General features: G+C 28.5%; 2 protein-coding genes and 1 pseudogene across 2 annotated transcripts; 2 read left to right on the top strand and 1 right to left on the bottom strand.

Moving 5' to 3' along the window:
- Positions 1 to 502: 502 nt before the first annotated feature.
- LOC131178400 (uncharacterized) lies at positions 503 to 5,579 on the bottom strand (annotated as a pseudogene).
- Positions 5,580 to 5,800: 221 nt separating this feature from the next.
- On the top strand, positions 5,801 to 6,235 carry LOC131178401 (uncharacterized). Its single transcript, XM_058143359.1, has one exon. The coding sequence runs from the start codon at positions 5,801 to 5,803 to the stop codon at positions 6,233 to 6,235; it is 435 nt and encodes a 144-aa protein (XP_057999342.1).
- Positions 6,236 to 25,460: 19,225 nt separating this feature from the next.
- LOC131178531 (uncharacterized) lies at positions 25,461 to 26,056 on the top strand. The gene has a single exon (XM_058143480.1). The coding sequence runs from the start codon at positions 25,564 to 25,566 to the stop codon at positions 25,996 to 25,998; it is 435 nt and encodes a 144-aa protein (XP_057999463.1). The 5' UTR covers positions 25,461 to 25,563; the 3' UTR covers positions 25,999 to 26,056.
- Positions 26,057 to 26,532: the final 476 nt, after the last annotated feature.

The raw sequence follows: 26,532 nt of genomic DNA on the forward strand, positions 1-26,532 counted from the left end.
TGTTTTATCAGTTGAAATTGGCCTTTTTGTTGATCTTTTTTTTAATTTTGTTTCCAAATTAATTCCTTAGTTCTATTTTTTTTTCAAAATATAAAATTTGAATCCGATTTGAATCAGACACGTGCAATATTTCTCAAATCGTGATCCGTCCCAAATTAAATTTTATACTAGTTGAACCCATCCTAATAGGATTTAATCAATTTGAATGCTTGAAAATACCCAACCCATTGACATCCCTATCTCTCCTTGTCAACTTTCAATGTGGGACAAGAATTCACTTCTTTCACTACCTCTATTATGTTATAAGCTCAAAGTAGTCCTTATATATCATATTAACAAGGCTAATTGGACTAAAATGTCAAACATTTACATTAAATCACGATTATATCCAAAACTTCTAATTTTGTGTGAAATACCCAAACATTTCAAATTAAGATCAATTCCATCCAAGCACTCAAATTAATTTTGACCAAATGTTAAATTTGCCACCTAGATGGCATTTCTATCTTTTTTTTATTATTATTATTAAAAACACTTGTTGCAATCTAACTACTTTCAATTTAAGCACATTTTGCAACTCCTTTCTGTATGAAGCATCCAATGAAATGTCCTTTTCATCCATTAGAACTCAAAAACCCCTGAAAATCATCCTAGCTAATTGCATATCAATCTTCATAAGTTTTTTTATTATCTCAAACTTGTAAAACACAAAATAATTTTATCCTCCGTATTATGTAAAAGGAACTCATTATTGTAGGTTGGTAAAGAATTCATGGGACTAGAACCCACTGATCTTGCACATGTGGATCTTTAGTGTAGTCCAACTGTCGTGATGAAAATGCACGACTGTAACTTGAGACCACATTGGGATCCATCTTTAACATAAATGATTCCTTTACTAAATGCTTCTATAGTGGCTTTGACAATGAAAATGAGTTCTGAACAACTATTTCTTCAAATTTCATAGAATTAAAAGTGTTTCAACTCAATTTTGTAGGTCGGACTGACACTGAAACTTGGACCGGCATAAAGTCTTCAAGGCTTATAGTAAGTCTAATTATTCTAAACCCATAACCAAGCTCAATTTCAAGACCCAAGATACATAACAAAATAAAATAAAATATTATAAATCAACTTAGGCCAGATCAACCCAATAATTGTCAGAATTTACAACTAGGGGAGCCCAGCTTAATCCTTATATCAGCATGCATAAACTATTTGATTTTTTTTTCATTAATTAATATAATATATTTGTAAAATATTGTCACCATAGAATTCTAAAAATAAAGTCAATAATTAAATAAACTAATAAATAAATAAAAATTCATAATTAAAAATATTGTACCCTACAAGAAATAGTACAAGTTAAACTCTGAATAAAATTACTCCTCCTGCAACTTAGGGAAAAATTATTGAACAGGAGTGAGCATTCGACTTAGTGAGTTTAGATGTCGATTACAGATGTAATTTCTATAACTACCTGAAACTAATGTAATTCTATCATGAAATGCACATTCAATACATATAACAAACAATTCACCTAATATTCGTACGAGAAAATAATTTGAAGTTACTCATGCACCTAGTATATCACATTAATGCATAAATATGGGAGTTGATCCGCTTTACAGTTCTCTCAATCCAAATCCCACCAGCGAGCTCAACTCAAGCCAAACTTTATCTTAAATCCAAGTGTGGGGGCCAGAGAGATCAACTCAAAGTCGTGCCTCACCTCGACTTTCCATATCTATAAGGACCAAGTTCCAGCAAGACTAGCTCAAGCTGAGACTACCCATCTAATCCATATCCATCATATGTCATATATAACACACAAAACTCCAAATTTTCCTTAAGGCGGCAAACACAAGTAATTACAACAATTAAATATGCAACAACAGGAATGCCCTAATATATTTTAACTGATTATATGCACAAATAAATATTTATAAAAATGCATGACTATGCTAAATGTATTAATAATATTGAAATTACAAAAATAACCACTATCTAACTCATCGACTGGTTGACCTTATTACAGTTGATCTGGTTGAAAGGAAGAAGACGGCCGGCTCTAATCACCTACATAGACACGCTAACCTCTATCAATTTATTGACAGAATTAACAAATTAATTTAATTTACAGAAACGATAATAAATCCTAAGTTCTTACCAAAATTTTGGCAAAGTCTCCTCTGTATCTAAACCTAACCCTCTGTAAGAAAATGCAACAACAGTAACACAGAGGGTCTCAGGCCCACAACAATAATTACAATGCCTATCTGAGGCATCCAAGAAACCTAATCTAAGTTTAATTGTCCAAACTTCAGTTCAAGTCTCTAATTCCTTTACAGTCCAAAATAATTATTTTTAGTATTTTAAAAATTATAAAAATATTTTTGGAGGTTTTTTACATCATCCTTATATTAATTAAATTCATTTTACTTAATTTTACTAAGTCAATAATATTTTATGAATTAATCAGCTACACTTAAAATAAGCAAAAACTACATAACTTGAATTCAAAATTACCTTTGCAAATTATGCTAGCCAAAATGTATTTGAAACGTCTAAAACTGTAAACATGACCACCCATAGGCAACTTGCCATGCATCCAAATCAAACCAAAAACTTAGTCCCGAATGCCGGTGAGCTATTATCAATTTGATCGCACCTAAAAAAAATCCATAAATTATTAATAATTATCATATAATTATATTTAATTTATGAGTATTAAAAAAGCTTAAAAATCTCACTGAGCGATCTGGATAGTTAGATGATTGTCTTTTTTAAACGGTGTCCTATCGGAGTAGAGTTGTTGCCATCTTGAAGGTTTCATCGCTTTGACTTCAATGGTGGTCTCGAATTGCTAATCCGATGATCGGATCATCAAGAATCTCATCGAAAAGTGGCAAAAGCTCATTTTCTCTCTCCCTACAGGCACCGAAAATAGCCATAAATTCGGTAAGGTTGGTCTCATCTAAAAGTACTCTTCACCAAGAGTCCTTAGCAACTGGAATCACTCCGATTGAATATTGGGCTCACCTGAAAATAAACTCTAAAGTTTTGACACTTTTTTCTCTCTCTTCTCAAAAAGACACTATTCACTGCCTAATATCACCGCTCTTGGGCTTCCCATAGTCGTTGGAGGATGCCAGAGCTGTTGTCATTGTCGTTGGTCTACATTGTGATCACCAGTCAGAGCAAGAGAAGAAAGAAAGTGAGAGAGAGAGAGTGAGAGACGTGGAAATGGGGAAGGGTCTATTTACTTTTGAATTTTTTTTTAAACTATGCTTTTAGCTTTTTTGTTTTGAATTTGGATGTGGTTCACATCCAGATTCTCTTTCTAATTATTTTAATTTTATTATTATTATTATTATTATTATTATTATTATTATTATTATTATTATTATTATTATTATTATTTAAACTTCACTTTTCTTTTTCCATTACATTATTATATTATATATAAATATAAAATAAAATTTATATTATAATATATTGTATAATCAAAATAATTATATATTTGAGGTTTTTAATGATACTTACTCAAGTTTACAAATAATAATAAAATAATAATGAGCTTAATAAATTTCTTTATTATTTAATCAATTATTAATTCAAAATATAAATACTAAATAAATATTAATATTAATAATAGAAATGCAAAAATTAAAAAATTATTAAAAAAATCAGGTCGTTATAAAAAGAATCCTCCAGCTTTTTAATAGACTCATCAAAATCCGGATGCTGAAACGAACTGAATTTCGAGGAAACCTATACAGCATGGTTAGAGAATAATGATTTTGGCTTCAAAAAGTCACCCATTTTGAAATCCAAGTCATCATCAAGACCATCCATGAGCTCCCAAGTATTGATGACAGAGTCAGGTGAAAAAGACTCACTAGGGTCTGCAGAGGCTTGTGTTTTATGAGTGTTTTTGGTGAATTTGAGCAGTGAATGAGGTTGATCAGGTGGATCTTACCTGTTAAATTTGGATTTTATAGGTTCAACAAGGAGAAGAGTCATAAGTGATGGGAGCGATAGATAGAAGATGGTGGGAATCATCTTTCCTTGAAGTTGGGCGATGGACAAGTGGGGTCTGAAGAGAGAGCCATTCGGACTAGCGAGCAAGAAGAGTAAACGCAAAGCCCTCTAGAGAAAAGTTTTCTTCTAGGCGATTGCTCTTGGGGTCAAGGGCATTGGATATCTTATTTTAGTTTACGTGGAGTTTTTAATCAAAAACAAACTGGAGAGAAATGCCACTATTAGTCTAAGTGACAAATTTATCAGTTGGCCAAAAATAATTCGAGTGATTGAATAAAATTGTATTTAATTTAAAAAGTTTAACTATTTCATATAAAATTAGAATTTTGAATATAATTATAATTTAAAGTTTGAATTTTTAATTTAATTGACCTATTAAAAGGAAAATATGTTGTTTTTATTTAAATTATATTATCCTGATCTAATTTTTTAGCTTCTTATATAATTTTGCTTTTAATTTATAATATTAGTTTATTTTATTGAATATGTGGCACATAACTTATTAATTTTAAAGAAATGACTAATAGTATTTAATATTTTATGCATACCTAGCTCTTAATTATAATGAAATTCATTAAACATATATATAAGTTAAAATTATAAAAGTAATTTAATGCGTTCATAATTAAAATTATTAAAAAAATTGTAAATTATTTAGAAATAATAACTCGCCTAAAACGATGCGGTTTCGAGTTACAACGATATTATAACACAACTTTAATCCAATTAAACACAAACCATTCATTTTATGATAAATATAAATTAGCTTTTAAATTATTTGGAAAAAATCAATGCATTATTAGCTTTTCATTTGGATCAATTACACTCTTGAACTTTTATTTAAAAATTATTATACTCTTCAATTTTTAATTTTATAATTAATAAGCATAATTTACTTAATTCAATAATAAATAATGAATAAATCATTCAATTTAATTTATTATAAAGTGAAACAAAGATATATGAAGTGATATATTTAATTATTTTTTATTAAAAAATTTAATAAAATTACATTTATTAGTTGCAAAATAAAAATTAAATACAGAATAGTTCAAAATGAAAAAAAAAATTAAGAGTGTCATAAATCAAATAAAAAAGCAAGGTGTAATAGAATATTTCTAAATAAATTAAGGATTAATTTATTTATTTATTTATTTAGCCTTGTTTTATTGGTAAATATTCTATTTTAAATGAATTACATAATATAGATTTAAAAAAAAAAAAAAAGAAAAATTGGGGTTGCTTTGCTTTTTCATAAATCCAACATTTTTTATAAAAACTTTTCACTCGATCCATTATGACTCAACAATTAAAAATATAAATTTTATTTATTTTATATGTAAATTTATAATAAATACTATATTTTAAATAAATAACGAATCGAGTACAATAATTAATCTCCCTACATCCTCCGCTCTAAATGGTGAAAATTCTAGACCTTATAGGAATTTTAAAAAAAGAAAATGATCATGGTCAACAAGGTGGCGGAGAGCAAAATCTTCGATTTTAGTTAAACCTTTGTTTAGCTTTGTCATTCTTGCCTAACAGTAAAAGCACGAAACAATATACTCAAACATATTCAATGCCAATTACGCCAAATCATAACACATGATATATAAAAATTCTACAATTACTCAATTGCTACCTCTTTACTCTCTCTCCCCTCTCTCAACATTCCTTTCCTTCCAATCTAAGCCTTGTATAGCGATATATAACCACAAACACACTACAAAACTGCAGCCTCTTCCCACAAAACATGAGCTCAGTCTGCATATCAAACTGTGTCAACGATACACGAGACCCCCGCGTGCCTGTACGTGCCACCTATGTGAACCTCTACAAGTGGCCGGAATCCGATGCAGAGTTCATAAAGTCTGTCCAGCGAGTAAGGCAGGGTTTGCAAGGCCAAACAAGGGTGGTGGACAGCATATCCTGCAGGCAAATGTATGTTAGGAGCTACACGTTCTCAAGGAAGGAGAGTGTGCCAGAGAAGACGAAGAAATTCTTGGGTAGAGTGAAAGAGAAGGTGGCTAATCATGGAAAGAAGAAACAAGAAGAGGGCCGGATAAGGAAGTGTTTGGTGTTTAGGAAAGTGAAAGAATTTTATTGCGGTGCTTTGTTTAGGATCTTTCACAGGTTATTGTCTTGTGGTGCTAGTGTAGATGTGGTTGATCAAAAAGATTTACATTAATTTTATTAAATTTATGTTTTAAGGTATGCTATTATGTTTTATATATATATATATGTGTGTGTGTGTGTGTGTGTGTGTGTGTGTGTGTGTGAATTTGCTTGGGTAAGGGAGAATTGGAGGAAGGAGGGGTTGTATATTTGCATATTTTGGTTGGATAATTTTTTTTTTTCTATTTAACAATTAACTTCGATTTAGATGAGATTTAAATTAGTGACATTGCCATTTTAAAATGATTCTAGTTCTACTAAATTAAACCATATTTATACTTCTTTTTTTGCTAATGATATTCACGAATAATATTATTTTTCAATTTACACTTTCCCTTCAATTTTTTTACTTGAAATATTATTTAAAATTTTTACAGATAAATATAGGACCATTAAATCATTAATCTAATGACTCTAACTCTACTTTTATATTATAAATATATATTAATTAATTTGTTTTCATTTACTTTTAATTGGCGTTTCAATTTAAAATTTTATTATTTTAAAAAAATTCTGATTTTATTTGATTATAAAATTTAATAATAGTAATTAAGTAATTTATTACTAAAATTAAAAAAAAAAAACCACTATCCTTTAGTGCCCATATGCAATGTTCTTTATGATTGGCAATGCTAGGTGGGAGGCAGCGGGCTCTGAAAGTTAAAAGGTTAAAACTTTAAAGAATCCAATGGTTGGTTCAGCTAATCATTTCCACTATTGAAACTTTTTTCACCAAAGCAAATCATCTCGTATTCCCGACGTCAAAAAGGTTATGCCAAGACCAGCTGGTGGCATTTTTTTTTTTTAATATGCCACAATTTTTTTAAAAATTATTATTTAATCATTCAATTTTGATGAAATTAACAATTTATTTTCTTATCTTAAAAATTATATTAATTAGTAATTATATTTTTATTTCGTCAACTCTTTAGCCATTCCATCTAATTTAAATCAAGTTTAATATTAATCAATATATTTAAAAGAAAAAAAAATTACCATTACAAAAATTAAATAATTTAAAAATTAAAAAATAAAAAGATTAAATAATTGTCTTTTTGAAATTATAAGCACAGAGTGAAATTTAAATTAATGGCTAAAATGATTAAAGGGATTAGAGAGTAAATATAACAAAAATATAAGAACTAATTAATTTATTTTTTAAAATAAGAGGAACAAGTAATTAGTTTTAATAAAGTAGAGATATTAAATATGAATTTTTTTTTCTTAAAATTACCTTGTAAATGTTTATTTATAAAAATTAAACCCAAAATGATAAACTAGAGATGTGGGTGGTTGCAGTTCAGGAACTGCCAATTTTGGTTTAAGGGAAGATTTTGGAATCGCTAATTCCGGTTCAAGACTCAGTTCAAAAGGTTTTGATGATAGCTCAAGACAATTTAAAAGATGATTTAGATATGGTTTGGGAGCCGTTTGGAAAAAAATAAGAAAAAATTTATCGATTTGGAATTAAGTTATATTTATAAAATTTTTAGAAAAAAGTATATTTATAAAAATAGCTTATTTTTTATTAGAAATCTTTCCATTAAAATAAAATAAGAAATGAAATTAATATGTCTTTTTAAGAAAATTTAAAACTAAAAGGTTTGAACTTAATTAAAAAAATAAAAGAGGTAATTTAAAAAAAAAAATAAGGGAGTGCTTAAAATTAATTTTACAAAAATTAAGTTACATACTCTATCGTCTTGGAATTTAGAAGAATTAAAATTTATGACTTTATCGCTTGTCCTTTAAAAAATGTAATGATAAAATTTGATAATTAAAAAAATAATGGAAAAGAGAAAAAAAAAATTAAAATAAATGGTTTAACATAATATAGAATAATTGAGATATTATTAAAAATTTTAGTGAGTATATACAATAATAAAAATAGAAATTGAGATATTATTAAAAATTTTAGTGAGCATATACAATAATAAAATAATAAAAAGAGAAATTAAGAGAGTATTAAGAATTAAAAAGAGTATAAAAAATAATTACGTAAAAAATTTGATAGAATATTAAAAAAAAATATATAAAAAATAATTATATAAAGAATTTAATATTTATATAAATGAATTAAGAGTAGACTCGAGTATTTATCGAATTTATTTTTATTTAAACTCTCAATTTAATTTGATTCAAAACTACTAATTCAATTTGATTGGGAATTATCAATCGCCATTCCTAAAAAAATTAAATTTAAATCAATTTGTAAAAGAACGATTTCAATTCAGTTCAAAACCAATTTTATTTTTGACACATTTTGATTTGAAATCGGACCATAGCCACTCTAACTGGAGAGCAAACTTAGCTACTATTTAATTTAATCCTACATGGAATTTGACATTGCTAAGTCCAAAGGAACGCGAAACTAGAAAAGCCAATGGAAGACTGTTTAGTAACGTCCCCTTCAATTTGTTGACCCGTTACATCTTCCGCTGTTTCTTTATGAAAATACCTCACAGAAAAAAGGGGGTAATTTATAATTTAATTTTTGAGATATAGAAAAAATTATATATCATTACTTCTATTTTTAATAAAATAATAATTTTATTTATTGAGATTTAAATTTTATATTTAAATAAAGTATAATTATTTAAATAATATTGTAACACTCCGAAATTTTAATTTTTATGAGCATTTTGGTATTTTAATTTTATTTAAATTTTAGGAATTTTTTTGAGATTTTTCGGATTTTAAAAATCGGGTTCGATTTTCCGAAAATATAAACTTTGATGATTTTTAAAAATTAATTTAAAGACCACGTGGCAAAACTAAAAATATATTTGGAGTCTACGTATTTTTCTAAGTTTTATGGAATTTTTTCGGAATTTTTAGACCTCGTTTTCGGTCCCGAGGCAGAGTAAAAATTCAAAATTTTGTATCCTGAATCGAACCGACCGAATCGAACCGGACCGGATCGGACCGGTCGAATCGGACCGGCCCTTTTCCTTCTTCCTTTTTCTTTCCCCGCGCGGCCCTCTCCCTCTTCTCTCGCTTTCTCCTCCTCCTCGCCGCAGCCGCCCGCCCTGCGTCCTCCTCACCGCGCCTCACCTGGCCCCATAACCGGCACGCCAAAACGGCGAAAACGGGCGCGATCTCTCCTACAGCGAGCCGCTTCGACTTCCTCGGCCAAATCCGGCCGATCCGGCCACCAATTGGACCGGATCTTGTGTCCAAAATCATCTACTCGGCGAGAGCTTTCCATAGACACCAAGAACGCCGAAATCCATCGAGCGGATTGTCCGATTTTTGCTCGGGAAGATTTTAGCCCATTTCGACTTTTGGGCTAGATTTCTCGAAAACCGTGAATCCCACGAGAAAACCGAGGCCACCAGCACGCTCCATTCGTCGAGAGCTTCGCAACGACATAAATTTCGAATTTTTTCGACACCATTTTTCGGTGGGTCCCACGGAACTTCGCAGTGTATTTTCGAGCATTAAATGAGCTTAGAAAATTCTGAAAAATTTATGTACTAACCCCCGTGTTATGGGCTTCGTGTAGGTATCCTCGATTAGCAGAAATTCGACAGTTGACCGGTTCGCAAATTTCGCCGCATGCACTGCACGGAAAAGTCCCCGAATTGGACCGAGGTTTTGGCTAGCCCCCCATTGTCAGACGTCCCGAGCGCGTTCCCGAAGTCGGAATCGGCAAAGGTAAACCCGAACCTTGCTTTTTCGTAATTTTCTAGTGCTTAAATAGGATTAAAAATCCATAAAATATTCGTGGTAGCTTAGAAAATTACGATTCTTTTTGCAATAGCTTAGTAATATTGCTAAGGACCGCGGGGCAAAGTTTTATAATTTTTAGAGCTTGTTTGGGCAGTTTTTGCAAAAATAATCAATAATAAGGACTAAATTGAAATTTTGCGTATTGTGATGGATGATTGATTTGATGGGCCCAGGAGGGGCTGTGTGATATGATTGAACTGTTGATATATGGATTGTGAATATAGAAGTGCGTTTTTAGCCCTTTTGCAGGTTGGGTAGGTCCTAGGTATAGGGGAGACTCTGCCGGATTTTCGGCACGACTTAGGACGTAATTGGTCTTTTCTTTGTTTGTATTGAGTCAGATTGTATTAAATAAATGTAATATAAATGTCGTGTGAGCGATGACCTTTCTTCCTCCGCCACCGCCAAATGATTGTCGTCAAGTCTGTGAGTAAAATATTAATTTTAATTGTAATTTCGATATTATTATATGTTTAGCATGCCCATGCATCACTTATATGTATATATTTATGTAGTTAAACTCTAGGCACGATTTATGTTGCATTCATAACTGTTGATGTGCCATGGATGTTGTTGTGGTAATTTGGAGCAGTGTGCGTGCGTTGGCGTGAGTGTGATGTGGTGTGGACTATGGATAGGACGGGGTAGTCACGGCTTGAGTAATTCGCTGGGACCCGATCCTTCGAGGGGTAGTCACGGCTTGAGTAATTCGCTGGGACCCGATCCTTCGAGGGGTAGTCACGGCTTGAGTAATTCGCTGGGACCCTCGATTTGGTTATTAAGTGGAAGTCCGAGCTGAGTAATTGGCCGCACTGTGTTGGATTTAAGAGAGTCAGATAGGATCACTCCCATATGTTATGATTGATACTACAGGTGTGTGAGTGCTCCAAATTACCTTTTGATGTTATGATGTGAACATGTTGTTTATGTTGCATTTCACTCTACAGGGTGCATTAGTTCAGATAGTTATAGAGATTATAGTTAAGATTGATATTTTACTCTCTGAGTCGAACGCTCACTCCTGTTCAAAAATTTTTACAGGCCACAGGAGGATATTTATTCTGGGTTAACCTGCTTCTATACTTCGCAGGTTGTTTATCGATATTTGTGTAATTTTATTTACTCCTAGAATTTCCGCATGTGTTAGCAGTAATTATTTGAATTTGGTCTGTAATATTATATTCATGTTGGACCTGTAAACTTAATATTTTAAGTCTGTTTTGATGGATTGGATGAGGGAGCTGAGCTCCCATTTATTATTATGTTGATGAGTATGTGGAGGGTGAGCTGAGCTCCCCAATGGATGGTTTATTGTGTTTACAGGTCGGGTGAGTCGAAAACTCCCCGTTGGAAAGTCCATTTTATGGCCGGACTCTGTCCGTTTGTTTTCTTGAATTTGGGCCCAATGGGCCTTAGAGTTGGGTTAATGAACAGTTAGGCTTACTACGGGCCTCGGGGGCTTTAGGCTGGCCCAGGTCCTAGTGCCGGTCCGGCCCATAGGTTAGGTCGTGACAAATATAGTTATTTAAATATATAAGTACTTAGATAGTCTTTATAATACATAATTATTTATAATTAAGAATATTTTTATTATAAAGATACTTTAGCGTTTAATATAAACGATTTATTATTTATTAAATATAATAATATTTAAATAATAAAATTAAATTAAGATATATAATCTTTTTATAATATTTATAGATTGTAAGAAATTATATTATCAAAACAAATTATATTAAATCATATAAAAATAAGTTTTAAGTTTTTTTTTTTTGGGATAAAAGTTACGTTAAAAGAATTCTTGTAACTATTTATTTATTGAAAAATATCACCATAAAAAAATAATTCTTTTACAAAATCGTACACAATATAAAAAAAAAAGGAATTTAGAAAATATATTGTTTACTTAGAAATAAATAATTATTACTTTTAACTAACTTTTATTTTAATATTTTATATTTTAATAATTATATTATACATCTATCAAAAAATAATTTTATATTATAGGGAATATTTAAATAATTTAAAGAATATTTAAATGTTATTATATTTAATCAATAATTATATTATTAAATATATTAAATCTGAAAATATTCTTTATAATATATACATGTACGTATAATTATATTTTAATTAAATAAAAGGAACAATGTTACTAATAAAAATAAAATATGAGAGATTAAATTGTTTCTCATTGAAAATAGTGTAAATCATTTTAATCATTTAACATAAGATTGATGGTAAATTTAAACAAGGTTACTTCTTATTGACATAATCAAACCTTAGAACTAAATTATTACCCTTTGCAAACAAAAAGACCAATTTGTGATTTTTTATATACTTTAAGGATTAGATTATAAATTATCCTAAAAGTTATTTAAAATATTATTTTGATTTAAATTTTCAATTTATTTTATATTTTTTAAAAATTACAGTATCTTTCTAAATTAATATCAAAGCATTTAATTTTTGTCCAAGATGATATTACTCTTCTTCCTTATCATCCCAATGAAATTTCAGTTTTAGATTCCATTTGTTTTATATAAAATATTTTTTGTATTTTAATATTTAAAATACTTTAAAAAATAGATTAATAAAAAATATATTTCTCATAAAAAAAATTAAATTATTAAAAAAATGATTGCTTCTTGCAAAAGACAAAATTATTTTATATTTTCTAAATTTTGATAATCTTATTGAAATGTGAAAATATTTATATATATATATATATATATATATATATATATATATATATATATATATATATGATATAAATACATACCATTAATTTAATATTACCACCAAATAATGAAAAATATTTTCATTGAAAATATTTTTTAAGAAATATTTTTTAAAAAAAAATTTATATATAAATTATTTTGTGTGAAATAAACAGAATCTTATTCTTAAAAAAAAAAAAATCTATCAACAATTTAAAAGAATGTCTAATACAATGGCTTTCCAATATTTTCTATATTTTTATTGAGTCAGTCTCTTGTTTGGAAATTAAAATTTTACAAGAATTTAATTAATTAATTTTTTTGTCAATTCTAATATTTAAAAACTATGAAGTGAGAAAATTCAATTCTGTTTAATTGAAAAAAGTTTATTTTAAAAAAAATAAAAATTATGCTAAAATAATATAATTATATGATAGTTAAATTAAATTATTTTATTGCAAATTAATTATTTTTTCCAAGTGAAGCCAATAACTTATTTTATTACAAATGAGGTAAATATTCAAATTAAATAATATAATAATAGAAATAAGCCACGCCACCCCTAATGGCATACAAAAATTTAGTCGCAAAATGCTCATAGGAAAACTTTGGGATGCATGATTCCATATAGGCAAGGTTGTAGCAAAATTAGCTACTCAAACTCGTAATATCATGATTTTAAAAACGATTTCAATATTATTGAATTAAATAAGATGAAAAAAAAAATTTATTTTTTTATTATAATTAATATTAATTTAGACTTAAACTTGTGATATTGCAATTTTAAAAATGACTCAAACACTATTAAATTAAAACTCATTGATAACCCTTTGATATTATTAATAATAATTGCTAATGCGAATATTTGCATAATAAATAGAAAAATAAATGTATATCAATAATCATTAAATATTAGTATTTGAATCATTTCTACTAATAATTTATCTATAAACTATTAATTTATTAAAATTTAAATTAGAGAATCATATACAAAAATAATCTAAATTATAAGATTTTCTTTTCATAGTGCCCATGAAAAAGATGGAATAAGAAAACAATCATAATAAGTTCATAATGCCCACCAAACGCATTGGTTTTGCTGAAATTTGTATTGGGGGGGGGGGGGAGGGGAGGGGGGTAATGAGATTGAGAAATTGAGGATAAATTGAGAGAAGGGAGATTGAGGTGGTTTGGTTATGTGAAGCGTAAACATACGGAGACTCCAGTTAGATAAGTAGAGCACATTATGTTAGATGATAGAAAGAAAAAAAAAAAAAAGGATAAATCTAAACTCACTTGGAGCAGAGTGGTACAACATGACTTAGAAGCATTATACATTTTTGAGGATTTAACTCAAAATCATTTAGAATGAAGAAAGAGAATCCATATAGCCAACCCTAAATTCTTGGGATAAATGTTTAGTTGAATTGTGTTGTGAGGAGTAATCTTCAGTTTAATTGCTGCCTTCAAAATTGCTTTTCAGAGAAAAACAATCTTGTTATTAAAAAACTGCTTAAAAAATATTATTTTACAATTTTATATTTTAATAATTAAAATTTATTAATTTAATTTTAAATAATTTTTAATATTTTTAATTAATATATTTTAAAAAAATATATAGTTTATTAATAACACTTTCAATAGCAATACCAATCACACTCCATATATAATATAAACTCTAAATCATGGCCGCTTAACATTATTGCACAACCAATAACTCCAACGTCCTCGAGAGACGTGTAATTTAATCACCACAAAACCTGTAATTAATCTAATTCGACAGGGTAAAAGTTGCATTGCTTCAACGTATGCATATGCAATTTTGGGCTATCATCACTCGGTGTGACTCGTTGCCATCCCTTGCAACTTTACTACCCACAAATACAATTACCTTAAACGAGATTAACCGAATCCTTAATTATGCAAGAATTGAACAGGATAAATAAAGAAAAAGAAAAGAAATTTTAATTTATTTTATATTGTTTAAATAAATTATTAAAATTTAGAGAAATATAAATTCTCTTTTAAAAAATAAAAATAATTAACATATTCTCATTTTTCTATTATACTATACAATAATGTTTATGCAATTTCAATAGAATAACACTTTTATTCTCATAATTTTTTCTATTTCACGTTAATTTGAAGAAAAAATTTTTAAATTAATTAAGAACATTTACAAAAATTAATTTTTTTTTCCTTTTCTTTCTCTTCTCTGTTTATTATTTAAATAAAAAATTAAAAAACTTATTATTGTTTTCTCTTTATTTATTTTCCTTAAGAATAAAGAAGAAGAAGCTATCATTCCTTCCTCTGCCTGATATTATTATTATTATTATTATTATTATTATTATTATTATTATTATTATTATTATTATTATTATTGATTTTTTACCTAAATCCATAACACTATGTATCACTATAAGAATTAAAAAAATAATTATAAAAATTACTAACTAAATATGCCTATATATTGTTGGTAATTAGGATTACCAACAAATTATCGATGAAAGTTTTTTGTCCATAAATTTTAGCGTAGATAATTTTTATCAATGAAAAAAATGTTATCGCTAAATTTTTCGATAAACTATTTCATAGGTAAATTAGAATTTTTTTATAGATAATTTCATGGGAGATCGTGCACTGATAAATTACTAACTATTTATCGATAACACTTTTTTTTTGTAATTATAGACGAAAATAAATTATCACAGATAATTATTAATGACAATAGGTTATCGTATATAATTACTGATGATAACTTTTCATAGCTAATTTTTATTATATATTTTTAAATTTAATTTAATTTAATTTTAGATTAATTTAATTTCTAAATTTAATTTTTAAAATTAATTTAATTTAAAATTTTCAATCTAATTTAATTTAAAATTTTCATTTAATTTAATTTTTAATTTATTTATGCTTTTTAAAATTTTTATTATTTTTTAAATTAAATATTAAATATTTTAATTTAAATATAAAATTATTTTTTAATTTTTTAAAATTCAAATGCCTTTAAAAAAAACTAGCGGGCCAAAAGTAGGCCCCACATATTATCTACGTCACAATTGCTATACATTGGGAAGTGACTTTCCTTTTATGGAGAAATCAATTCCTTTCTTATCTATTTATAAACGATGTGAAAATTTTATATTTTTTTTATAATTTATCTATGAATTACTGACAAAATCGATATTTGTTGGTAATTACCAATGAAATATTTTCGTAAGTAAAATTTTTTAAACTTTTATAAATTTTTTTTTTCTATTTTCTTCTCAGTATTACCAACTAAATATGATTCGTTGGTAATTACTGACAAAATATTTTCGTAAGTAATTTATTTTAAAATTTTATTTTTTATTTTCTTCTTAATATTACTGATAAATATGGTTTGTTAATAATAACCGATGAAAAATTTTTGTAGGTAATAATTTTTAAGCTTTTTTAGATTTTTTTTAATTTTTTTAATATTACTGACTAAATACAATTCATTAGTAATTACCGACGAAAAATTTCTGTAGGTAAGTTATTTTAGAATTTTATTTTTTATTTTCTTTTTAATATTGCCTACAAAAAAAAAAACGAGTTCATTGGTAATTACCGATAAAAAAGTTTTATAGATAATTTATTTTAAAATTTTATTTTTTATTTTCTTTTTAATATTAACTATAAAAAAATGAGCTCGTTGATAATTACTGACGAAAAATTTTCATGTGTAATTTATTTTAAAATTTTATTTTTTCATTTTCTTCTTAATATTACCTATAAAAAATGAGTTCGTTGATAATTACTGACGAAAAATTTTCATAGGTAATTTATTTTAAAATTTTATTTTTTCATTTTCTTCTTAATATTACCTACAAAAAATGAGTTCATTGCTAATTATTGATGAAAACATTTTGTAGTTAATTAATTTTATAATTTTATTTTTTATTTTCTTTTTAATATTACCTACAAAAAATGAGTTCGTTGATAATTACCGATGAAAGACTTTCGTAAATAATTTATTTTAATTTTTTCTATTTTTCTTTTAATACTGACGACTAACTACAGTTTGTTGATAATTACCGATGAAAAATTTTCGTATTTAATAGTTTTTAAGCTTTTTAGATTTTTTTTTAATATTACCGACTAAATACAGTTCATTAGTAATTACCGTTGAAAATTTTACATAAATAATTTATTTTTTAATTTTATTTTACATTTTCTTCTTAATATTACCCACAAAATATGAGTTTGTTAGTAATTACTGACAAAATATTTTCATAGTTAAAATTTTTCAAGTTTTAATTTTTTTAAATTTTTTTAATATTACTGACAAAATACGAGTTAGTCAGTAATTATCAATGAATTTTTTGTCTGTATTTTTTTTATTTAGTCTCTAATTTCGCTGTTAACATTAAGCGTCACTTTTACCTACAAAACTGTATCATTGGTAAATTGTTCATCGGTAATTAATCGATAATTTCGTAGGTACAAATTGATTTAAATTTTTTTTTTATCGATAAAGTGTCGACAAATTGTCGGTAAATTGCCAATAAAATTCAGTGATCGGTAATTTTTGTAATTATTTTAAAAATTTCTTATAGTATCAAAATACTTGAAATGATGGTTGGGGTAGAGTTTACGCTTCAGCAAAATATTTTGCTGATTTTAGAGCTATGTAATGGTTAGAGGTAATGTTTCTCTTTTAAAAGAAAAGACCTAACTACCAAAAAATGCTTCGAGTTTCTATGCTTTTTACAATTTTATCAAGAAATTCTAACTTTCACAATTAATTACATGAATTGTTTAATTTATACAATTATATTACCAAACCACTTTTCATCATAATGTGTTCCAGAAAATCCTATGTGGCACAACAGAGTGTTTACTTAAGACATGTCAATTTTATTATTATTATTATTATTATTATTATAAAAAACCAAAACATTGTTTTGATTTGGGAAAATTTTCCCTCTTCCATATAAACCCTAATTGCACTACGAGAATTTACTGATTTAGTAACAAATAATTCCATTACTAAATCAATAAAATTCGTTAATAAATAAATTTACCAATGTTAACAATATATTGTATTTGTTGTAGTGAACATTGTTGGTAATTCAGCAGCAATAAATTTTTGAATTTATTGATAATTATCAACAAAACATTCATTAGCATTACTAACGGATTAACGTTAGCATCACTACAAGAATTCATTGATTTAGTAACAAATAATTCCATTACTAAATCAATAAAATTCGTTAATAAATAAATTTACCAATAGTATAACAATATATCGTATTTGTTGCAGCGAACATTGTTAGTAATTCAGCAGCAATAAAATTTTGAATTTATTGATAATTATCAACAAAATATCCGTTAGCATTAAATCCATTGATAAATTTCTTATATATAAAATATATTTTAATTGTATTTTGCAATGAATTATATAAACCGTTACTAATAGCGAAAGAAAACTATTGCTAAATCTGTTAGTAAAACTATAGCTCAACAAATTGAATTTTCAATTATTTTATACCAGAATAAACCTATCTCTCTATACATCATTCAATCCTTTAAATTCCAACAACTATTATAAACTGAGGCTACATAATTATAAATCCATCGAATAAATTCAAACAATTTGTAAAAATCTAATAATTCAAACAATGTACTAACCAATGTAAATGAAAATCCAATAACTTCACATATCAATGTCTATTCAATTCATTTAAAACAAAAATCAAAATCTGTTGTGTCCTCGCTATCATCGTTATCCTCGTCTGGAGGATTAGAAGTGAGATCATCATGCTGTGGAGCTGCGGCTTGGGACAACTGTGACATACCTTGGCTCATAATGTGCGTCATCATTTCCCTAGTCTCCTACAACTCGGTCAACCTCTGCTCATTTCTTCGTGTCAGCTTTTGAATTCATTGTTGTAGATGCTGCTCATTTTGCACACACTTATCAAGTTGACAGCAGATATCGCTAACCTCGTGCTCCAAAGGTGCTGATGATATAGATTTTGATGTGTGCAAGGAACTTGGATAAAATGTAGATGCTTGAGATCCTAATCCATACACTCTGCTTCTTCTCTTCTATAATAGCCTTATAATACTACTATGCCTTGCCCACAGTTCGAGCCTCACTGCACCATTCCTGTGGTTGTGTCGCGTGTTCTTTCGACTTGAGAAAACATTCCTGCACTTTAAAACAGATGGTCAAATTGCGAAACATGGCATTGCAATAATCACAACACATCATGCATTCAAAATAGCAAATCAAACATAATGTTCAAACGTATAATTGTAACTTATGTGAATGGCTCTTGCTCTTCTATCGAAGAACTTCGTTGTGCCCTTCTGTTATGGTAGCGTCAAAAAGCTCGTGTGGATGAGGATTTCTTCCCAGCCTCTCTCCTTGAAAACCAAATAATTTTCATCAAGTTAAATTGTACTGCCATGCATTGTTAAAGTTACACACACATGGAAAATTATAAGATGCTCTTGGTGCATTAGTTTATAGTGCACCATATATTCATAAGAATTCAGTTATCCAATGAATTATAAGATGTGGGCCCTATTTCATTATAAGAAATGGAGCATGTACTCTTGGAGCACCTAATAAAACCTCCACATGATAATATTGGGAAACTAAGTAGCACGGAGACAGAAACGCAAACACGGGAAAATGCAGAAATGGACACGAGGTAGAAGATAAAGCAAATGAATTCTTCTGCATGTTTTGGATTTAATTTATTCCTTCTATATAAATGAATAAATAAATAAGTACTCCTATTCCTTTCACAACAAGAGGAGGAAGTAGATTGTCCAAGCACTTCAAAAGCTAACCTTTAAAGTAAAGGTGCATCGGAGCTAAAACATACTTACCACTTCTTAGGATCTGTCGCGTACATACTTCCAATAGAATCAGGATCTGTAAAAGGCCCACTTTTCAAAGAAAAATTTGTAATTTCATTAGTTGCTCTAGTTCATTCATCTTCATTAGAAAAAAAAATTCCTCCTAAAGCACTTAATTCTTTCAGCTAATACTTCTCCATCCATATGAGGAGGCCTCTTGAAGCCATTTTTCACTTTTAAAATTTTCAAAAACAAGAAAATAAATTCAAGAAATAGGAAAAATAAAAAAAAATTTATAGCAAGAAGATGAGTATGTAATTTAAAAATTCATCTTAAATTTAATGAATGAGCCAAATAATGAAGGGGAGTATTGCTCTTTACCCAATAATCAAAAAGAATTTCAATGAACCACATAATAAAAAGGAGAAAAATCATTTGCTTACTTTTTTTCATGATTAAAGTCTTCACCTTTTCAAAAATAACCTTCTTCTCCCTTTTGAAGCCATTTTTCACTGTAAAATTTTCAAAAACAAGAAAATAAATTCAGGAAATTAAAAAAATAAAAAAATTATAGCAAGAAGATGAATATGTAATTTAGAAATTTACCTTGGATTTAATGAATGAGCTAAACAATAAAGGGGAGTATTGCTCTTTACCCACTGATCAATAAGAATTTTGATGAACCACATAATAAAAATGAGAAAACACATCTGCTTGCTTTCCTTCGTGATAAAAAATAATATTCTTCACCTTTTCAATCATAGAATCCCACAACTCATAAACCAAATAAGGGCATGGCTTGTCTTTGTCACAAACTCTAATAATATCATAAATTGGTCTAGTAAAAGCGAGGATGTAATAAACCTTTTCACACCAATCCTTATCCATCACTTTGTCACAAACAAATTTAGCTTTGCCTTAGTCATCTTCTCGGTATTGTGCCCATTGATTACTCATATCCATTTCTTCTAAAGCACGCCTAATGAGTTTAAATCTTTTAAGTATCACAATAATAGAAGCAAAATGAGTGTCAGCGACTTAAAGTAACTTCAAAGGGCTAAACCAATTAAAAATTGCATGCCTCATAGAATGATTCATTATAAAATTCTTGATTTGCAAAGCATCTCCATGAATTTCAATGATACAATGACACACATCATAAGTTTCTTTATTAGTTTTCACATTTTTTATTGCACATAATGTCTTTAAAGCAAGATTAAGAGTATGCACAACATAAGGAGTCCAATAAGTATGTGAAAATATTCCCTCAATGATTTCTCCAACACCCTTATAATTCGAAGCATTATCAGTAATGACTTGTACCACTTTTTGATGACCAACCTCATTAATTATTTCCTTTAGCAAATTAGCAATAAATTGCTTATCTTTCATTTCACCATACTAATCTACAAATTTGATAAATATAGGGCCAGACTCAGAAACAATCATAAAATTAATGAAAGGCCTCCCTTGGGAATCACTCCATCTATCATTCACAATACTAATACCTTTTTCTAACCCAATGCTTTTGATTGGTTCAAGCAACCTCTCTACATTTGTTTTGTTTTTTTTTTTTTTTGTTGAAGTAATATGGTTCTTAATTTGTTATAATTACCAGACAGCAAATAACCATCCAAAGCATAATTAGTAGCAAAGGAATAAGAACTCACGTAATAAGGGTTTCTAACTAAATTAAAAGGTAGAGCCCCCTTCCCCCCCCCCCCCCCCTCCCCCTCGAAATGTAGAACATTCTAGCAATCTCTGTATCTAATTAAGCTCTAGTTTGTAAGTCGATAGCTCTACTAAGAGGAGAATCATTAACTCTTTTTTCTTTAAAAGCTGCTAAAATACTTGATTCAGTTATATTCAATGAAGGAATAAAAGTTGTACTAATAGGCAAAGGAACTCGTCTAGATTGTAAATTAGTGATTCTATTTGTTGCCTCATCCTTGTGTTTTCTAATTTCAAAAATTCTATCATTCCCCACTTTTTTACACACACCAATTCTTTTCCCAATGATTTTCAATAAATAAGCCCTCACTCTAGTATAAGTTCCTTGCTTTTCTTGTCTACAAAAATTGCATATTCATTTACAATTACCCCCTCCTTCTTTGATTTTCTCAAGTTTAGTCACATATCTCTACAAAGAGTTAAATTCTTCCTCCCTAGTTCTTGAAAAGGTGACACTAGTGCTATTTGCTTTAGTAAAATTAGAATTCGAAGAATGCATTCAAATATCCTATCAAAAAGACAAAAAGAAAATGCAATTTCATACAATTTGCAAATTATTCAAACAAATTATATATTAAAAATTAAAGCACAATACGAATTATATGTTAAAAGATTAAAGAATTAAATAATAGAATTGAATATATTGACTATAAAAATTATTATAAAAAATTTTAATATATAATATAATTACGCATAAAACAAATTGAATTAAGCAAATTATATATAAATTATTACAAAAATATAAAATATATTAATAAAAAATACAAAATTTGAATGTTGAAATTTTTTTTATTTAACATTAATTAGAATTTAAACTTGAAATTTTATAATTTTAAAAATAACTTTAAAAATATATTTATATTTGTCCTTAATTTCCCTTAAAACTTTGATCGTAAAAATATGGAAAATCTTAGAAATTTTTAAGGATTTTTTTAATCGTCCCTTTAAAAAAAAAATTATTTATGACAACTCTTTAAATTTGGTTTGAGAAAAATCTAATTATGGCATATGCATTTAGAGAGAAATTTGATATTAAATGTGACAAAATTGTGATTAATTCATGGAAGTTTTTTGATAAATTTGTTTTAGAGAGAAATTTAAAAAAAAAAGAAAATTTAATAAAAAGGAAAATAATGAATTAAATAATAAGAAAAAAATCATTTATTCTAAGCAAACCAAATCAGATTCATAATTTCTATTCATATAAATCATAAACCAATCATCCAATCAAATCAAATCAGGTTCAAAACTCAAACCAATCAAACCATTCCAATATATAAACCAATCAAACAATCAAGAAAATAAAACCCAATTTGATTGCAATTGGGAAGAAACAGATGAGAATGGAGAACGAGAAAAGTCGAGAAAGTTAAAGCCTTAAAGGCCACGAGACAAGGGAGAGGCAGAGCAGAGAAAGGGAGATGGAGAGCAGACTAGAGCAAAGGAGATGTAGAGAAGAGAAAGGGAGATGCTGATGTGGCCCAACCGCAAATGTACGGGTTACTCAAGTAGTATAGAAAAAGATATCGTTCCCTCGAAGACTTGTATTATAATTGAATCTTTGATATAAAATGAACTATACTAAAATTATAATCCAATCAAACAAGTAAAAGAAAATTGGGAATCTAAAGTTTAAAGTATGAAAATGCAAAACTCAGTTCAAGCAAAGATTAATTCAATAATTGGCTAAATGAAAAAATTAAGAGATTAATGACAAAAACTAATGAAAATGGATTAAACTAAGCTTTCAAAGTAAAATATCAAGCAACGATTGTAAAAAGGTGATTTTAGAGTTAAGAGTTCATATTTAAACTATTTTGGTATTTTGATTGGTTAGCTAAACATATGGAAATTATGTGTTTCAAGGAGATCGATTCTCAAATCCTTTGAAATCTCTTTCGAGTGAGACAAAGAGCACCTTGATTAATTAAATTTTACTGCAGAGTTTAAAATTAAGCAAGACCCATGAAGCTCTTTAATCCATCTATTAACCCTCTTAATCTTTAGTCTATTTCTATATCTAAGGTAATTAAGTCTGTAACACCCCTATGTTTAGTAGTGCATTCTACTGTTCCGGTGACCAGTGTTTGTCCGGATAGCTAGGATGCCTAGAACTACACTTAAATATTGGTGAGGAGATATGAAATAATGAAATACAATAGAGGGAAATACAAGAAAAACAAAGAAAAAATAATAGCAATGAAATGTAACCAAGTTAAACGAGCCGAAAACCTTAGCGATGGGTGACCGCAGGGGAAGTTACAGCGCAGGCAATAGCCAACCCCAAGATTGTAGGGAACCCTCGGAATTTAATTTCAAGACATAATTAAAGACTTATTGAAGTATAAATATCATTAGAAATGTCAAAGAAAAATTAATTAATTAGTACAAAGAAAAAAGAGAAATCGAGAAAATGACAAAACTCGGTGTTATCGAAAAATCGGGAATACAACCCGAATAGGGGCATTGTGATCATTTGACACCCCGAGTTGCCATTTGACCTAAATGTCCATTAAAAATAAATGATATTAAACCTTGAAAATATCATGAAAATTAAAATGGTGGTACATAATCTAAATAGTAAAAGAAATGAGGAAAATGTAGGAATTTAGAAACTTTGGAATAAATAACTATTCTTTTACAGTAGTGCTCCACTAACCTCAGTTCATGGACACATATGTAAGCCATTTGGGATAGATTCTCCACTAAGTAACCTTCTTCTTCTTTGTTCTTCTCCATTGCCGAACCAAAAAGTTCCTAAACTCTCCTATGGCCGTCCAAGCTCCAACCTCCATGTATCCATGATCCAAGCTCCCAATGCTTAAGGTTTCTTCATTAATCTTTGCCTACACACCTTGGGCAGCAATAAGGGAGCAAGAAAGATAACTTTGGTGCAGTTTTGAAGAAGTCCAAAAGAGGTAAGTGGTTATTTTCAATTCTTGTTTCATTAAAAGTGTAACTAATGTTGTGGGTAGTTGAATTATGGAAGAAGTTTGAGGTTTGATGAATTATTGGTGATGGAGCATTTCGGCAGCCATGGAACTTCATCATGTACATATTATTTTTGCATATATTTAGTGATTTGGAGTATTGATTTAAGTGTTTAAGTGTATTGAAGTTGATTTCCATGTATAAAATGCGATTGTAAGTTGAAAAATGAAAATGAAAGTTTGGTATATATGTTTAATTTTTTGGCAGCCTCATGATGAAGATTGAAGTGTTTAAATTCATGAAATATTGTTGAAGTATTGTACAAAAAATGGCAGCCTATGTGATGGTGTTAAATAGTGGGCAGCATGTGTAGTTTTCATGGATGTGTATGTGAAATATTGGTGTTGAAGTATGTAGTATTTCGGTGGAAATTGAATGTTGGACTTTAATAGTGAATTGTGTGCATTGAGCACTTGAGTGTTTTGTCCAATATACTTGTTGGAATCGTGTTTAACATTTGTAGAAGTGCTATGCATAAATAATGAAGTAATGAGGAGGAGAAGCAATTTCAAATTAGAAGTGTAAGTGTCTTGTGCAGGTAGTGTATTGATGGCAGTACCTAAATTAGGTTATAAGTGCAAAATTGTGAACCCAATGGGGAGTGAAAATAGACACCAAATAGGTCAACTTTCATAGAGAAATGTTGTCAAAATTCTGCCTAGAAACTGACCTTAAAAATGACAAAATCCGGATTAGTGACTTGAAAACCTGAAAATTGACCATTTGGGCAGCAGTTAGTGTTTTGACCATAACTTACTCAAAACAGGTCCAAATGACTTGAAATTTTTACCATGAATAGATTAGACATAGATCTACAACTCTTATGAAGACACAAAAACCCAGAAATTACCATAAGCAAGTCAAAATGTTTGCACAACTTCGGGTATAAAAACTACCAGAACCAGAAATGACCTAAAGTTGCCATTTTAGTGCAATCTGTCTAGCTTTAGAAAATTACCATATCTCCCTACATCCTCCGCTCTAAATGGTGAAAATTCTAGACCTTATAGGAATTTTAAAAAAAGAAAATGCTCATGGTCGACAAGGTGGTGGAGAGCAAAATCTTCGATTTTAGTTAAACCTTTGTTTAGCTTTGTCATTCTTGCCTAACAGTAAAAGCACAAAACAATATACTCAAACATATTCAATGCCAATTACGCCAAATCATAACACATGATATATAAAAATTCTACAATTACTCAATTACTACCTCTTTACTCTCTCTCCCCTCTCTCAACATTCCTTTCCTTCCAATCTAAGCCTTGTATAGCAATATATAACCACAAACACACTACAAAACTGCAGCCTCTCCCCACAAAACATGAGCTCAGTCTGCATATCAAACTGTGTCAACGGTACACGAGACCCCCGCGTGCCAGTACGTGCCACCTATGTGAACCTCTACAAGTGGCCGGAATCCGATGCAGAGTTCATAAAGTCTGTCCAGCGAGTAAGGCAGGGTTTGCAAGGCCAAACAAGGGTGGTGGACAGCATATCCTGCAGGCAAATGTATGTTAGGAGCTACACGTTCTCAAGGAAGGAGAGTGTGCCACAGAAGACGAAGAAGTGCTTGGGTAGAGTGAAAGAGAAGGTGGCTAATCATGGAAAGAAGAAACAAGAAGAGGGCCGGATAAGGAAGTGTTTGGTGTTTAGGAAAGTGAAAGAATTTTCTTGCGGTGCTTTGTTTAGGATCTTTCACAGGTTATTGTCTTGTGGTGCTAGTGTAGATGTGGTTGATCAAAAAGATTTACATTAATTTTATTAAATTTATGTTTTAAGGTATGCTTTTATGTTATGCGTATATATATATATATATATATATATATATACACGTGTGTGTGTGTGTGTGAATTTGCTTGGGTAAGGGAGAATTGGAGGAAGGAGGGGTTGTATATTTGCATATTTTGGTTGGATCAATTTTTTTTTTTTCTATTTAACAATTAACTTCGATTTAGATGAGATTTAAATTAGTGACATTGCCATTTTAAAATGATTCTAGTTCTACTAAATTAAACCTTATTTATACTTCTTTTTTTGCTAATGATATTCACGAATAATATTATTTTTCAATTTACACTTTCCCTTCAATTTTTTTACTTGAAATATTATTTAAAATTTTTACAGATAAATATAGGACCATTAAATCATTAATCTAATGACTCTAACTCTACTTTTATATTATAAATATATATTAATTAATTTGTTTTCATTTACTTTTAATTGGCGTTTCAATTTAAAATTTTATTATTTTAAAAAAATTCTGATTTTATTTGATTATAAAATTTAATAA

The sequence above is a fragment of the Hevea brasiliensis genome, chromosome 3 (assembly GCF_030052815.1).
Source record: "Hevea brasiliensis isolate MT/VB/25A 57/8 chromosome 3, ASM3005281v1, whole genome shotgun sequence".
NCBI lineage: Eukaryota > Viridiplantae > Streptophyta > Magnoliopsida > Malpighiales > Euphorbiaceae > Hevea > Hevea brasiliensis.